At 48.1% G+C, this 15,523-nt stretch overlaps 1 protein-coding gene across 2 annotated transcripts in view; it reads right to left on the bottom strand.

Moving 5' to 3' along the window:
• The window catches only part of LOC135236573 (rho GTPase-activating protein 42), a 79,861-nt gene that overhangs the window by 28,635 nt on the left and 35,703 nt on the right, over positions 1 to 15,523 (bottom strand). For both annotated transcript variants that reach the window (XM_064303026.1, XM_064303027.1), the window contains exons 4-6: positions 14,103 to 14,174; positions 1,870 to 1,971; positions 277 to 387 (exon numbers count right to left, since the gene is read on the bottom strand). In XM_064303026.1, the coding sequence (XP_064159096.1) occupies positions 277 to 387; positions 1,870 to 1,971; positions 14,103 to 14,174 (285 nt within the window). The remainder of the gene's footprint in view (positions 1 to 276; positions 388 to 1,869; positions 1,972 to 14,102; positions 14,175 to 15,523) is intronic.

The raw sequence follows: 15,523 nt of genomic DNA, 5'->3' as shown, positions 1-15,523 counted from the left end.
CGTTAAAAATTAGCAGTTTTTTTTTTTGTTTGTTATCTCTTTCACCAGTGCCTGTCAGGGTGATTTCAAAAGGGACATTTGTACAGAACAGCAGTGTTGCCAGCAGGGACTGTTACATAACTTTGTATTTGCTTTTTTATCCTTTTGGGCTCGACGTGCGGAAATTAATAACACAATCACCAGACAGCGCGGTTCTTTTTCATCTGAGCAAACACTTCCTCCGCGTCTCCGTTTGATGAAAACCAACAGACGAGACAGGGGGGAAGCGCAACTTACCGGTTCGACAAATTCAAACTTCTTCTTCTCTTGAACTTCTTGTATTTTGAAGACGTATTCAAGGGAGGCATCGTAAAATACCTGCCTGTCTTTATCAATCTGAGCATCTGCCTGGAAATGGAAAAAAGGGCTTTCATCAGCCTGCTCAAATGACAACTTCCCACTGAAGTTTACACTCACTGAGAAGAAGCTGACTTCAACAGTGTCAACACAAAGGAACACAAGGCAAGTAAACTGTAACTCAGGGTTGGTAAGTGGTGTGTAGGCCTGCCTACATTTCCCACAATTCCCCATGCTCAATTTGCTAATAAGCTCTATATGCCAGCGCCGGCTCACTTGCAGATTAGATCTTGGCAAAACGTTTCAGACAGGGACACAAAAACAGTTGTCATTTGTGATCAATGAGTGTATTAAAATTAGCATGAAATGTCAGATCACACATTCCTATTTGGCTAACTGAAACTCTGGTTTATAGAGTTAATTAGCTGATTGAGCATAGGGAATTGTGGGAAATGAAGGCACGAAGCTCTTCTACCTCCTGGACAGACTTGTCCGGTGAATAAACGGTTAAAGGGTTAGACTGAAGCTGTCCTTACAGAAAGGGGAAGGGTGCATTTCTCACGAAAAAAAGACATAAATAAAACTGCACTGAAATCTTTATGGGAACAGGAGGTGCATCCACCGAACTTTCAGTAGCACGTTATTTTACAGAACCGATACCGTGCACTTTCAGCAACACGGACAGTCTGCTCTCTGTCATAAGCCCCACATTCTATGAGTGAAGCCCATGGGAGTGGAACTTTACACTGTGACCTAACCATACGCATCACCATTTTGACATGCCATTACTGACCGATATTCATAAACCGTCTCAGAGCAGGAGCACTGATCTAGGAGCAGGTATCAACTGGTCACATTCCTAACATTATCCATTATGAGTTGAAACATAAAACCGATCCCAGAACAGCATTATCATATTCTTCTGGCATTTTATGAGGTCCAGATGTTGATATTGTGGAATTTATGTAAAAACATACACTACATGGCCAAAAGTAGGTGGACACCCGACATCCAACATCTCATCCAAAATTATGGGCATTAATATGGAGTTGGTCCACCCTTTGCTGCTGCTATAACAACCTCCACTCTTCTGCGAAGGCTTTATACTAGATGTTGGAGCATCGCTGCAGGGATTTGCTCCCATTCAGCCAGAAGAGCATTAGTGTGGTCGGGCACTGACAGGGTGATTTGGCCTGGCTCACAGTTGGCTTTCCAACTGATCTCAAAGGTGTTGGATGGGGTTGAGGTCAGGGCTCTGTGCAGGCCAGTCAAGTTCTTCACACCGTTCTCGACAAAACCACTTCTATATGGATCCTGCTATATGGGCCTTCCCCAAATTGTTGGGAAGACACAGAATCATCTACAGTGTGATTGTATGCTGTAGCATTAAGATTTCCCTTCACTGGAACTAAAGGGCCTAGAGCCCGAACCATGAAAAACAGCCCCAGACCAAGGGGTGTCCAGATACTTTTGGTCATACTGTGTATTTCCATTTTATTTCTTTGTTTGAAACATAAAAGCATTGCAGCTTACCTCTTGTAAAAAGCTGTCTTTCTTTTTCGATGACAAATTTAGGTGCTTCTCCAAAACGGAGTAGTACTTCTCTGTTTCCTTGTCAAATTTCTTCTTTCCTTCCTACAAAACAAGCAAGCACAATCATTGCTATGAACAAATGCATTTAATTTATAATTCGAAAGATAAAGAACCTAAATTTCCTAAAGCAGAGCAGCTCATGATTATTCCTATTGAATACCCCACATGGATGGATGAAATGCATAAAAACACTTAATTGTCGTCTTAGCTTTTCAAAAAAACAAAACAGACAGTGATGTCACAGCAACACAACCACCAGATGGCAGTCTAACGCCGCTCCTCCAGTGTCTCAAAGTTCTCCAGTAAAGCTTCACAAATAAAAATAAAATAAAACATTATGAACATTTATATGCAAAACCATACTATCACATAAGAGGGGGAACAAAACAGTAAATGTAAAACAGCATATGTCTGGCAAATTTTGAGGAGGTGAGGGAGATTGGAAAATTCACCCACGGTCCCTCAATATATGATAACAATATATATTAACAGCAAGAAGCACTTCATGACATTGCCTTGGCATCCCATCTGGTAGAGTGCCGAGATGAACAATGAGAAAGTTGTTATTTCATTATTTATTTTTTCATTTCCCCCCCCCCCAGATGGAAGTGGGTCTCACAGTTACAGTTCCCCAGGACGTCCTCAGGCACGCTAACGCAGCTCCAGCCGTCCCTGTGGACTCGCTGCTGAGTCAGACGCTGCTCGCGCTGCTTATCAATGTTTCACATGCACAAAATTTCCCTGTTATTATATGACCCTTTAAATCTCACCGCGGACGTACACTGGGCTTCGTAGGAGAACAAAATAATGGCAGGCAGGCTGCAAATGGCTGTGCCCCTGTCGAGGTTGCAAGTTCAAATCCAGGTAACGTCATTAGCGGTCAATGGAGATACAGACTTACTGGTCATGAGCGTCTCCTAGCTTCACAGCACACGCCTGATTGTAATTGCCTATGTAAGTTAAACACTTTAAACCTTTAGGCCCTCGTTGAGTTTCAGGACATTGTTGACAATTTTAAAGAAAACGTGTATTTGCAGCGATATTCCTTCGATGTGACATTCTTCGATGTGATGATACTTTTTGGCGGGTAACTTTGAGGGGGGTGAGACAGGCCAGGAGGTCTGTTCTTGCGTCATGTGACTTGGGGATGACTTGCCTGGCCAGATGAGGACAGAGAGAGAAATGGAGATCTCCCGTCTGGCAACCGTGAAAAATAAAGAAAGAAAGAAAGAAAAGAACGGGGAAAAAAAACCTGAGAGGGTCTTTACACCTCGGCTCTCTACAAAGCCCATTCACAGAGAGTAATGAGGTCGTGTCCCAGCAGAAATGACTGCTTCATACGATCATCTGCTGCCACATTTACCAGAGCTTAGAGAGATACATGACTGGGGTTCCAACTCAACTGCTCAATCTCCCGCACACCCGCACATCCACACACACATACACACACACCAGCACAGCCACACACACACTTACACACACACACACGCACAGCCACACACACACACAGCTACACACACCACCCAGCACAGCCACACACACATACACACACACCAGCACAGCCAACAACACCCACACACACACACCACACACACACACACAGCACAGCCACACACACACACACCAGCACAGCCACACACACATACACACACACCAGCACAGCCACACACACACTTACACACACACACACACACACACACACACACACACACACACACATTCACACACACATACACACACACCCGCACAGCCACACACACACACACACGTTCACACGCATACACATCCGCACACACACACCCTCACACTTACACACACACACACACACGCACAGCCACACAACACGCACACCCACACACACACACATAAAGCCTCTATTCCCCCCAAAAACTGACTCAAAGCAGCTCCTAGCCACTGGCTTCCCAGGACCCTGGCGCTAACCCTCACCCCAGACCATTGGCCTCCTCTACGAGCCGGCCAATCGAAACGCAGCGCCGTCTCGGCGCGCCATCTCCCAGCGTGCACTTCTGCTCCTCATAAAATTATCATGCAGACAAAAAGGACCGACTTCGCCAACTGCCGCTTTGTGATTCTCAGATCGGTCTCCGGCAGGATTCTCGCTGTACGAACTTGTTTACACGGTTTTACCTTCCCATCCCTGAAACTGGCAGAACTGAAATTACCTAGCAGGATGCAGCGGCAGACAGACGCCCGCCCCCCCCCCCCCCGGCAGGCCTGCTTTGTTCTTTTACGAGAGAGAGAGAGAGAGAGAGAGAGAGAGAGAGAGAGAGAGAGGAGAGACACCAGAAGAAGGCTACGACAGTCGGTGGGTTTAGACAGTGCCGGTCACCATTAAATCGGCCTCTGCCGTTTCTGTTCAGAGACAAGGCCACCGGGGCCCATGGGAGGCTGCGCACACACACTCACACACACACACACACACACTCACACACACACTCACACCGCACACACACACAATCACACACACACACACACATACACACACACACACGCACACACACACACACACACACACACACACACACACACATTCACACACATACACACACACACACACACACACCACACACACACACACGCTCACACCAACACACGCACACACACACCCTCACACTTACACACACACACACACACTCACACTCACACTCACACACACAGGGGACGGCTGCAGAACAGCTTTCTCCCTGCGGTCAGAGGCCTCCCAGCATGCCCGGCGGTGATGTCCCCTGCTCGTCGCCCCGGCGACAGCTCGCTGGATGGCACACGCTCGGGCGGCCAGTAAAGGACAGATCGCGTGGGCTCCGGTGGGACCCTGGAACTCAGAGGAGGAAGGCTGATGTTTTTCTAGGACATGTTTGAGGAAAGGGGGGGGTGTGGTAGCGGTTGCGAAGGTGGGGGGTCTGGCTGACTCCACTACAGAAGAGACACGGTCTCCTCTTTCTAGACTCCAAATGTTGGAATTTACCAGAGTTTACCAAACCCTCCCCCCCCACAGAGACGGGCGTTATCCTGGGCTTTTACTGCGGCTGGCTGAGAGTGTGCCTTCCCTCACTCACATCACATACACACACACCCACTCCCCCTCACCCAGACACGCACACAACACGCACGCCCCCCCTGCGCATTCTCCGGGTCCGCCATTGACCCCGAGACTGAGCACAAACGCCATGCATTCTCACCGCGAGCGCGACGCTAAGCGAAACAACTCAATTTGAGACAAGCGCCTAGCTTCAGGCTCCAGCGACACGCCCTGGAACACAGCGAGTATAGCAGTACTGAGTATAGTGCTACAATAATAATAGCTGCTTTAATGCTGCACAGCTAACGTTTCAGCTAGCAAGCCTTCATCAGGACAGTAAGTATGTGCCGGTTTAAAGAGCCCATTTAAAAAGATTAGCTTAGAAGACCGTAGCTGCATGTGGACTGACCTCTGTTTCATACGACCTGCCCACAGGCTACACTGTCTACGGGTAGCGCCACTCAAATCAGTGACAGAACGTCAACACAGATGCCAAATAAGGACATGGGAAAATAAAACATCATGTGACCTCCGCCAGGATTTACAAAGGCAGTACTACTAAAGAAAAAGCTTTTCCAAAGCCAGTAAGAATTTTCCAAAGAAAAGAAAAAAATAATAATAATTCCCTGGTCCCAAATACACTCATGGAAAACTGATGGTGGAACAGACACAAATAAAAGTTTTTTTGAATGGATATCTCTATCAGATTGCTGAATTTACCCATAATCCCGCAGTGCCAACAGGATGACCTTTAGTGAAGTATTGAAGGCTATGGTGTATGTGTGGGCTGGGGAGGGGAGGCTTCCTATCCAATTAAATTTGGATTAATTATATTTCTGGGGTCAACTCAGGACAAGGCCAAAAAGGTAGAGGAAATTTAACAATTTAAGGAGAAGATTCTGGTATCCATGAGGGAGTTAGCAGGAAGTAGCCATTCAGTGTCTTCCATATTGTTTGAGTTGTTCTATTGTTTGTTACCAATGTACTTCAGATTTATATATTTATTTTTTATGAGTAAAGTGTTACATCACAGCAGTTATGTTTATCTGTGGAATCCTAGGATTCCTATCCAATGTAATTTGCAGTGCCAAATAGAAAGGTGCAAATCATACACAACTCGCGTTACTACAGGATGTGCTTCATTAGTCAGAATGTCAAAAGATGTGAAAATGGCATTTGTTAGAAAAAAAGAAAAGCTAATTGGAACACTGACGATTAAAAAAAACAAAAAAAAAAACACCTCCATCAGCTGGGGAGTTTTTGGCACACACCTCTAACGCAGCGATACTCGAATCTGACCGTGGAGGCCAGCAGCGCTGCTGCCTGCCTCTCTTCCCCTCTCATCAGGGCTGATTTACACCTGGGACAGCAGGTGAGTGGAGTCTCTGGCCAATCAGCGGCATCAATCGGTCTGTTAGAACAGAGAAGCAGCGGTGCCACTGGCCACGAAGGCTGGATCTGAGTGTCCCGCCTCTACCGCGTCCTCAGAGAGGCCCGGAAAACGCCTCCAGCCCAGCCCCCCGACTCCTCACGACGAGACGACCAAAAAAGCGAGGCTTCGTTCCCGCTCTCGGCTTTCTTTCTGTTCACACAAATCTTTCCAAATTCGGCCGCTAATTAGCAGTGAATAAGCAACAACATCTGCTCGCGCTACAATACCAGGGACAGACAAAACAAAACAAAAAAAAGAGCACAAACAAAAACAAAGACGGAGGAATTAACCGAGGGACTTTCGTTAAACCCTGAACACAGAAATAAAAGAGAGTGCCGTTTGTCAGCAGAGAGCTTTTTATCTTACTCTGCTTCTCCCTCCGCCACACACATCGCACTGACCCGTGCAGCACCTGCATGCATAAAGCTACATTTTAACATTTTAACAGCGCACCGAAAGTATAAAAGTCAGTCAGGCGGCGTGGATCGCACCGTCAGTCGATTACTCATGTCTGATAATGGCAGACGTGGGACGGCGCTCGCTGGAGCCTGGTGCATTCTGGGGGCGGGGGAGGAGATGAAGCATTAATGCATTAACACATTCCTCACTCTTCAGACTCCTAACCTTACGGGACTGCGAGCCCCTGGCCCAGCTGACCTTCTGCCGTGAAATGAGTCAGTTCTAATTCCCAGCATGCTCTCTGCTAATTAAAAAAAAAACAGTGGTTGGTTACCTCCTCTAATGAATCATGATCCTGTGTGAGTGGGACGTCAGACAGAGGTGAAGAGTCAAGCCAAGTTAAGTTGCTCACCTATGACATCAGCCTGCCTAAAAACTTCTGTGGCCAATCAGATCGTAAGAAGAAGCAGATCTCACATTATTGGAACTTCCCTATCCAGACACACTAACTCCAGAGCATCTGGGAAAGGGGTGTTGCGGGTTTTGTGAAATTAGCTTCTTGCAACATCAGTGGTTCTATAGTAAGGAACCACAGGTGAGTCAAATCGATCAATCCCCTGGCGGACCACGCCCCTTCACCCGTGGGAGACAGAGGGACCCTACAGCAGGGCCGCCCAACCCTGCTCCTGGAGATCTACTGCCCTGCAGGTTTTCGTTTCAGCCCTAATTGGCACACTCGACTAATTAGCAGCTCAACGAGATCTCTACCTGTTCGATGACGTGCGGCCTTGTTGGGGTTGGAGTGAAAACCTACAGGACAGTTAGACCTCCAGGAACAGGGCTGGGCAGCCCTGCCCTACCGTAACTTGTTTCACATTCTTCGCTCAGAAGCCAGTTCTAGTGTTTTAGCCAAACATCACGGAACAGTGGCGCGCCCCAGGCGGATCGGCCATCGCTTTAGTCTGTCCCAGGGGTCTCTGCTCTGTGTGATCTCAGTAGCCCACACCGCACCCCATGCAGCTCACATCTGGAGTACTAACGTCATATCCGACCAAACACTTCCCTTCTCTGCCACACAAATTCTGGACACAAAGGGGGCGGGGAGTTTGGAGTGAAGGGTGGGGGGGACATCAAATTTGTTTATATACTGAAACGACAGCAGCGTACTAATCTAACTCGTTCATGTATGAATTTCATTAATCTTCCAATGAGTAAATAAGAAGGAGAAATATTATGGATCCACTTTCTGCTACGGGTGCTTGCTTTGGGTTTTAACGAGAAGAGAAACGGCTAAAAACACAGTTGTGGAGTCAAGGCTGCTCAGTCCGAATCAACCTTACCTCAACCCCGCAATGTTTATTTTTCATCTCATCAACAAACAGATACAAAAGCCACCATATGACAAAAAAAAATGGGTACAAATATGTCCTTCTTAGTCATTTTTTTGTTATTACCTTAGACTTAACACTTAGCAAACAGTTTGCAAAAGACCATTTCAACGTGTCCAAGGCATAAAAAGAAACCCTTTCCCACGATCAGTGGTGAGGCAAAATCTTCATAACGCAAAGCTCACCACCCTCTGACACAGCCTGTGTCCATCGCTCACAGAGCAGAACACAACAGTGAGTGCACAGGGCTCTGACCCTCTAAGCCAACCGTCACAGAAGGCCTTCCTCTCCCTATGGACTGTTGGAAGTTAGATGAAACATAAGATGTAGATGTTTGAGTAATGCTGGTCTTTGGGTTGTCTCTGGCGCTCTGATGGTCTTTCTCACTGGACACACACCTGAGCAGTGTTTAAACCTGAACGCACCTCACGCTCACCTCAGGTAACCCCACAGGGAAAGCGCTGGGGCGACATCAGCGTAACATCAGCGTGATGTCAGCACAAAATCAGCGTGTGTCAGTGCAGCCGCAGGGCGCGTCAGCAAAACATCCGCATGCCATCAGCCCACAGGGGGTCACCGTGGCGTCTGCTACAGAAGCTCTGCCGTTTTAGTGTGGGAAAAAAAATGTTTCAAAGAAAAATGTGGAATGCTGTGGAGTCTCTGGGGAAGCCGTTAGCCTGTGAGGGGGAGCGGAACCTCTGAGTTTTGGGGAAGGTCTGCGGGAGGGGAACTGAGGTGGGGTCCTCAGGGAAGTAGCTGGCTCCCCTCTCCTGAACCCAAACCCCCCCCCCCCCCCCCCACACCCCCCGTTCAGAAAAACCAGTTTGATTTAACGTTTAGGAAATGCTAGGAATGTATGTTTTTGGCAACCGGCCTGTTATATGTTATATATATATATATATATATATATATATATATGTTATACTGCTGAATAATCATGCAAACATTCAAACTGAGTCCAACATTCAAACATTACCATGGTTACTTTTAGCTACTTTACTGGACCTGAATTGCACGTGGCTTGATTACTGAAATCCATCCTAGACCAAAGAACTACGTACCTTCTGCCATACCATAAGTCAAGTCACAGCAGCTAACCTTACAGCTAAACTGGATCAAACTTCCTATCCATATAATACCATAATACCATAATACCATAAGTGAAGGCACAGTAGCTAACCTTACAGCTAACCTGTATGGAAATCCCCATTAGTATAATACCATAATACATAAGTGGAGTAGCTAACCTTACAGCTAACCTGAATGGGTTCCTGGATTTCTTATCGGTATAAAGCTATGTTAGATGGCTGGATGGTTGAAACTCATTCAGCAGCTTTAGTGCCTTTTGATTTGGGAGAGTGGGGACAAGCATGTGCTCTTCTGAAAATGTAACCGCCTTTTATTCACATCATGGTCCACACGTTGGGTTTGTGGGGTCACGAATCTGAGGAAGACGCTTCACACACAGCGCAACAATGTCAAAGAGTCAGCGATCCATCAGCTAGCAGGGCTATGGGACAAAAACACTTTAAAGCCACACACACACACACACGCAGGCAGGCACAAACACGCACGCACACACACGCAGGCACGCACAAACACATGCATGCAAACACACACGCACGCGCACATGTGAACACACACGTGCAAGCACGTACACGCACATACACGGACTCAAGCACTCATGCACACATGCATCCACACACACACTACACATGCATGCAGGCAGAAACACACACATGCACAAACACATGCATGCGCATGCACAAACACACACACACACGCTTGCAAGAATGTACACACACATACACACATGCACGCACTCACGCACTCACACACATGCACACACTCACACACACGCAAACACACACAAACATAAGAAAGAAATACATCTAATATGTGTTTTCTTCCTGTCGTCTATATTAAAGTGCAAAATATCATGCCTGTGAAAGACAGCCTTACCTGTGTTTGGAAGTGTAAATTCAGACAGACCAGGCTTTGAAGTCTTTTATAGGGAACTGTTCATTAGCCCATTATGAAGACGCTCATGCCAAGTCTGACCAATGTGTGCTGCTGTGCAGCAAGCTGCCTGTTACCAACCCTGAGATCAAAGCAGCAAAATGGCGGCAATGCGATCCTATAAAGGTCTGCTGATAAAACACAGGCTTCGACGGAGGAAGTACTGATCCTTCACAAAGATATAAAACACTGTGAACGTCTGCAATAAACCGAACAACATACTGTTTGAAAGGGTTTAGCTCTTAAAATCAGCATAATGCAACTACTGATTCACCTCTCATGTATCGTGTATTTACATTGTCATTTACAGTATCGTGATTAAGCTGTATTTTTTATTTATTTATTTTTTTAAACAATTAAATTTAAAGCGGACATTTGCAAAGCAAACACTTCCTTGTGCTGTGCGATCAAGAAGATCTCAGTTGTTTATATGATTAAGGGTTTCATTTAACGTGAAAGGTGAGCGCACCGTATAAAGTCGCATCAGTAAAATGAAACCCCTTTTTTAATCACTCCGACTGCTTGTCAGTCTCATTCATATTCATATAAAACAGAGAAATACAAAAAAAAAACACAAACAGCTGTCTGTAAATGAGGCTCACCGGGCCATCTCCGCTAGATGAAGAGATCGTGTCTGACAAAGGATAAATCCGTCAGACAGAGGCTAATGAGAAATAACTAGACACAAAAGGATTACTGTAAGGACAGCGATTAACACCCCCCACGCAGCTCTCGCTCGGAGGGAGGAAGATACTCGGTTTCTTAACGCTCTTAATGTTTTTGTTAATTTCGATAGTGTTTGAAAAACTAAGCACTAGGTAATTTCCAGGACCTATATTGACTGAGCAGAATGCGTGGGTGACGGTGTGTGTGTGTGTGTGTCCGGGTGTGAGTGTGAGCGTGTGTGAGTGTGTGTGTGCGTGTACGGTGTGTGTGTGCATGTACAGAGTTACTGCCTAAAAAAGGCTTCGCTTTGGCTTGAGTGCACAACACATCAGAGAGTGACCTCGCTAGGAGCTGCTCTGAGGAGGGGGCTGCCCCAAAAAAGGCAGCCAATTAAAGAGCGCCCCCCCCCCCCCCCCCGCCCGGGAGGCTGGTCTGGCCGCTGCTGCCCTGGGGAGCTGTAGCTGGAGGGGTCAGACTTGGGCAATCTGACAGGATTCCCAGAATCCCTCACTGAGTCGGGGGGGGGGAGGGGGGGGGGCACACACGGTCTCCGGCCCAACTCAGCCTCAAGCGCAGTCATTCAGACGGCACTGCGCCACCTGGAGGAAGTTGACAGCTACTGCAGCCGGCAGTGGCGTTTCCGCAGGTTGTGTACATGAGTAATGAGTCTAATGGGCGTGCCGTTTCACCCTGGCAGCAAAGATGGCACCTAATCTGCCCCTCCTCCCCCCCACCCCCCTCCCGTGGTGGAATGAGCTCCTCAGTACTCAATACAGCCAGGACAGCAGAGTCAGTGGCTGTCTTCTGAAAGCACGCCTGTTTACAGTGTGTTCTGGCTCAAATACTGTAAGAATAAACAAACAATTTTTATCGTGGATTTATGAGTCCTGTGTATGACGCATCTAACACTTCCCCCTCGAACCCATTCCTCGAACCCAAAGCTCGATATTCTCAACCTCCGTCTTGCATCTACTTTACGCCGCATGTGAATATGGATTTACTGCTGTCAGCTGCAGTATCGATGACTTGGCATCACTTTTGCTGAATGGATAGACGTAAAAGGTAAATTCGAAGGTTTTAAAAAATTTAACAGGTTTACATAGAGAAGTTAAATAGAAGTAGACAAAAAAAATAAATAAATAACACCCGGCCATATTTGCCAGAGGTGCAATGAAATCTGAAGCTCAGTGCTGGCGGGAATGTTCTAGAAACTCCACATACTGACTACTGAACTTTGCAAAAAAAAAAACACAAGCAAACTACTGCAAAGTAAACCAGCTGATAGAGGCTATTCTGTAAGATGTCTGCTTTGAGATATCAGGTAGCTTTGAGCTTTCACATGTCATCTTGAAAATAAAAAAGAAAACATTCTCGATCAACACACGCGTACATCTGAAGCGTCTACAAAGCGCCTCGCGCGCGAAGGGCGGCGTGCTCACACCTCCACCGGCGGCTGGGCTGGGCTGAGCGCCGGCGCTGGGCTGGGCTCAGAGCGGCTAGCTGCTCGAGCGCTGAATCAGCTCCTGCAATACGAATCACACGGCCTCGGCCTAACCTAAGGCTGGGAAGCGCACCATGGTACCCCCCCCCCCCCCGACCTCCCGCCCCCCCCCCCCCCCCCCCCCTGCGGTCACGCGCGGAGATGTGGACGCGTCTGAGAGCTGCTTTCTGGGGCGACGTTGAGGTTTTGGATCTCTGTGGGGGGCGGGGCGAGGGGTGGGGGTGGGGGGGAGGGGGCTTGAGTGTACAAGGCGGAGCACCAGATCCGTGTGATCTCACCAAAGGCAGGGGCCGCTCCCACGCTCGCTCGCTGCTTCTCCCCTGCTCTTCATCACTTAGCGCTCACGCTGCGACGAGCGTGCCTCTTAGCAACCGTAACCAGGCGCAGACAGTACCGCTGGCTTTGAACCCGAGCACCTGACACCGGGTCAGGACTCCCCGCTGACAGGTACAGCACAGGCACAGCACTGAGGAGGGGTGTTCGCGCCCTGTACTTAAACGCAAGCAGGGACAAGATCAGCAGAAGCCAGCCCTGTGAAATCCTCACTCGATAAAGTCGCAGCGGTAAGACGTAAACACAGAAGGCTGCCGGTCGGCTTTACAGGAGAAACCACCCAGCCAGCCCCTCTGCAGCCAGCGCAACTCCGCTAGCTGTTTTTGTTAAAATGTCTGACATTAAGAGTGCTTGGAAACCTTCCCCCTGTGATTCCACGCATCCAGACGTAGAAGGTTCAGTTAATTTCCTCTCTCTTTGTGCAGAACTAGCGGTTCCAGGTTTTTTTTTTTTTATCCAGTCAACATCCATCCTCAGATCAGAGGTCCAGGTCCGCTGGCCTTGAATCTCCGCTTCTAATTAATTAAATCCTGTTCTGTAATTACATCTTGTGCAGATTAAATTATGTCCAAGACATCCGCAGTCATCCATCTCCGGTCCGACAGCAGGTCAGACCTCGTCAAGGCGACCGGTTCAGGCTGTTTCTCATTTTGCCGACTTTTCTGCCGATCTACGGTCAGACGCGCGGTAAATTCACCGTTATGACGGCGGGGGGTGTGCTTCTGGGCACGGCGGCGGAAAACGGAGAAAAAGCAGCGAAAAGCCGTCTTCACGCTCTGTTTCCATCTGAATTATAAAATGACAGTGCATCAAAAAACTAAACAAACAAACAAAACAAGAATCTTTTTCTCCAGCGGAGGCAGGAGCAACCGGATGGAGCTCAGTGTGTGTTTACCGTCTTTGGAAAAAGCCTTTGCGCAGGCCCGCTTTAGTTAGGCATCAGTGCATGCGCCATTACCGCCAGCGACTGGATTCGCGAGACGCCCCCCCCCCCCATCCCGTCCCGCCCCAGAGAGGCCTCCCCAGAGAGCCCGTGAACGCTTTGATGCGTCTGCGGCTCCAGGAGACAAACAGGCCTTAAATATGGTTGTTTAAGATACGCAGCCTCCGCGCCGCTGGACGGCCACGCCCCGGCGCTTCCTCCGCGCGCATCTCAGCGCGGGTTTGTTTACCCTGTCTGATTCACAGAGAGCCGGATTAAAGACACTCCAGAGGGGTCAAGGGCATTTAAGATTACGCGCATGATATACCAATTACGTGATCCCAATCCACACAATTAATCATTTCATATGTGGACACAGTGTGTTGTGATTTCGGGAAGGGGAGGGTGAACTGTTGACATCGCTAGGTCTCGGCACGGGACTGCAAACCACGAGGATTCTGGGATTGACTTACTTTTGCCGCACCGAGCTGCTCTTTCCGAAACTTCTCCAGCGGCGTGATCAGGACGTCGTCAGCGTTCTGTATCTAAAAAAAAAACACAACAAAATCTGTCAAAAACACAGAACTGTGTGTGTGAGTGCCGAACTGCTGGAACGAAACTGTTTTGACTGAAAAAGGAGAACCAGTTCTTCGGGAGGTTCTAGGACTGCGGCCAACAAATAAATCAACTTAATTTACTGACATCCCCATTGCTCACTCCAGCCAGGCTTAGCTTCAGGGCAGAAAAAAAGAAGGAGGAATGAACACAGCGAGACGTCATGCAAAAACACCATTACCCATAATTCCTAAAACAATGGAGACAAATGACCCGAAGTGGCTGCGTGCGAGACACAGTGCCTGCCCAAGGAAAGAGATATGGTTCACACCTGCACGAACGCCAGTGATTTGCGGTTATAGGCTACGGATGCATTTAAACGTTGCTTTCTGTCACCACATCTGCCCAGAGTTCTCAGAGTATGTCTCAGCTCGGCTCGCTTTGGGTCCCGCTCAACAGCGCTCGCTGGATGCTGACAGCCTCCATTCCACGCGCGAATAGATCAGAGGAGATACACCGAGCCGATCGCTCAGGATCTTTGTGCCGTGAGCTTATTCATTCTCCCGCTAGGCTTCTCTCTGCGCGGCTGGGAGATTGACGGCCCTGGAGGTAGGGAGTGGCAAAGCACCTTGTTTTTGATTTAGGGTGTTGTTCTGTGCCTTCGGTGCTGGTGATAAACTAGAGGCTGAGGGTCTGTAATACACCCGTAATGCTGGCCTTAATTCTGGAGCTGGGGCGTCCCGATAGCATTGCGTTCAGTCCATCGCTCACGCCATTGCTCTCTGAAGCGCTTCCCGCTACGCACGCGATTGGTCCACACCGATGAGTCACAGCCAGGCTCCGTGTTCAAGCATGAAACGCGATGCCTGACCTTAAACAGTTTATGAGCTCAAGTGCTGAAAAAACACGGTCGCCCAAACAAGCCCAAACTGCATTTCCTAAAAAACCAGTTTGGGATTTAAGTAAGTATTATGCAACATGCACGAAAAAAAAACAGTGTGTGTCAGTCAACAGGTTGACTACTGTGATTCAGATATATTGTAGATCTCAAGCAGAAGTAGCCCTTAAAATATCTTGAGACTTGACGGCAAAATTTAGTTTGACAGAAAGCAGCTTTTAAACATGTAAATGACTCCAGAGATCTCAATGGCCTATCCATCCATCCATTATGTACCCACTTATCCTGGGCAGGGTCGTGGGGGTGCTGGAGCCTATCCCATCATGCATTGGGCGAGAGGCAGGAATACACCCTGGATAGGCCGCCAATCTATCGCAGGGCACACACACCAGTCACTTACAAACTCATACCTGTGGGCAATTTAGAGTCTCCGGTTAGCCT

This window comes from Anguilla rostrata, chromosome 12 (genome assembly GCF_018555375.3).
Source record: "Anguilla rostrata isolate EN2019 chromosome 12, ASM1855537v3, whole genome shotgun sequence".
Lineage (NCBI taxonomy): Eukaryota > Metazoa > Chordata > Actinopteri > Anguilliformes > Anguillidae > Anguilla > Anguilla rostrata.
The sequence above is the reverse complement of the archived record's forward strand: the minus strand, read 5'-3'. Positions and strand labels throughout refer to the sequence as shown.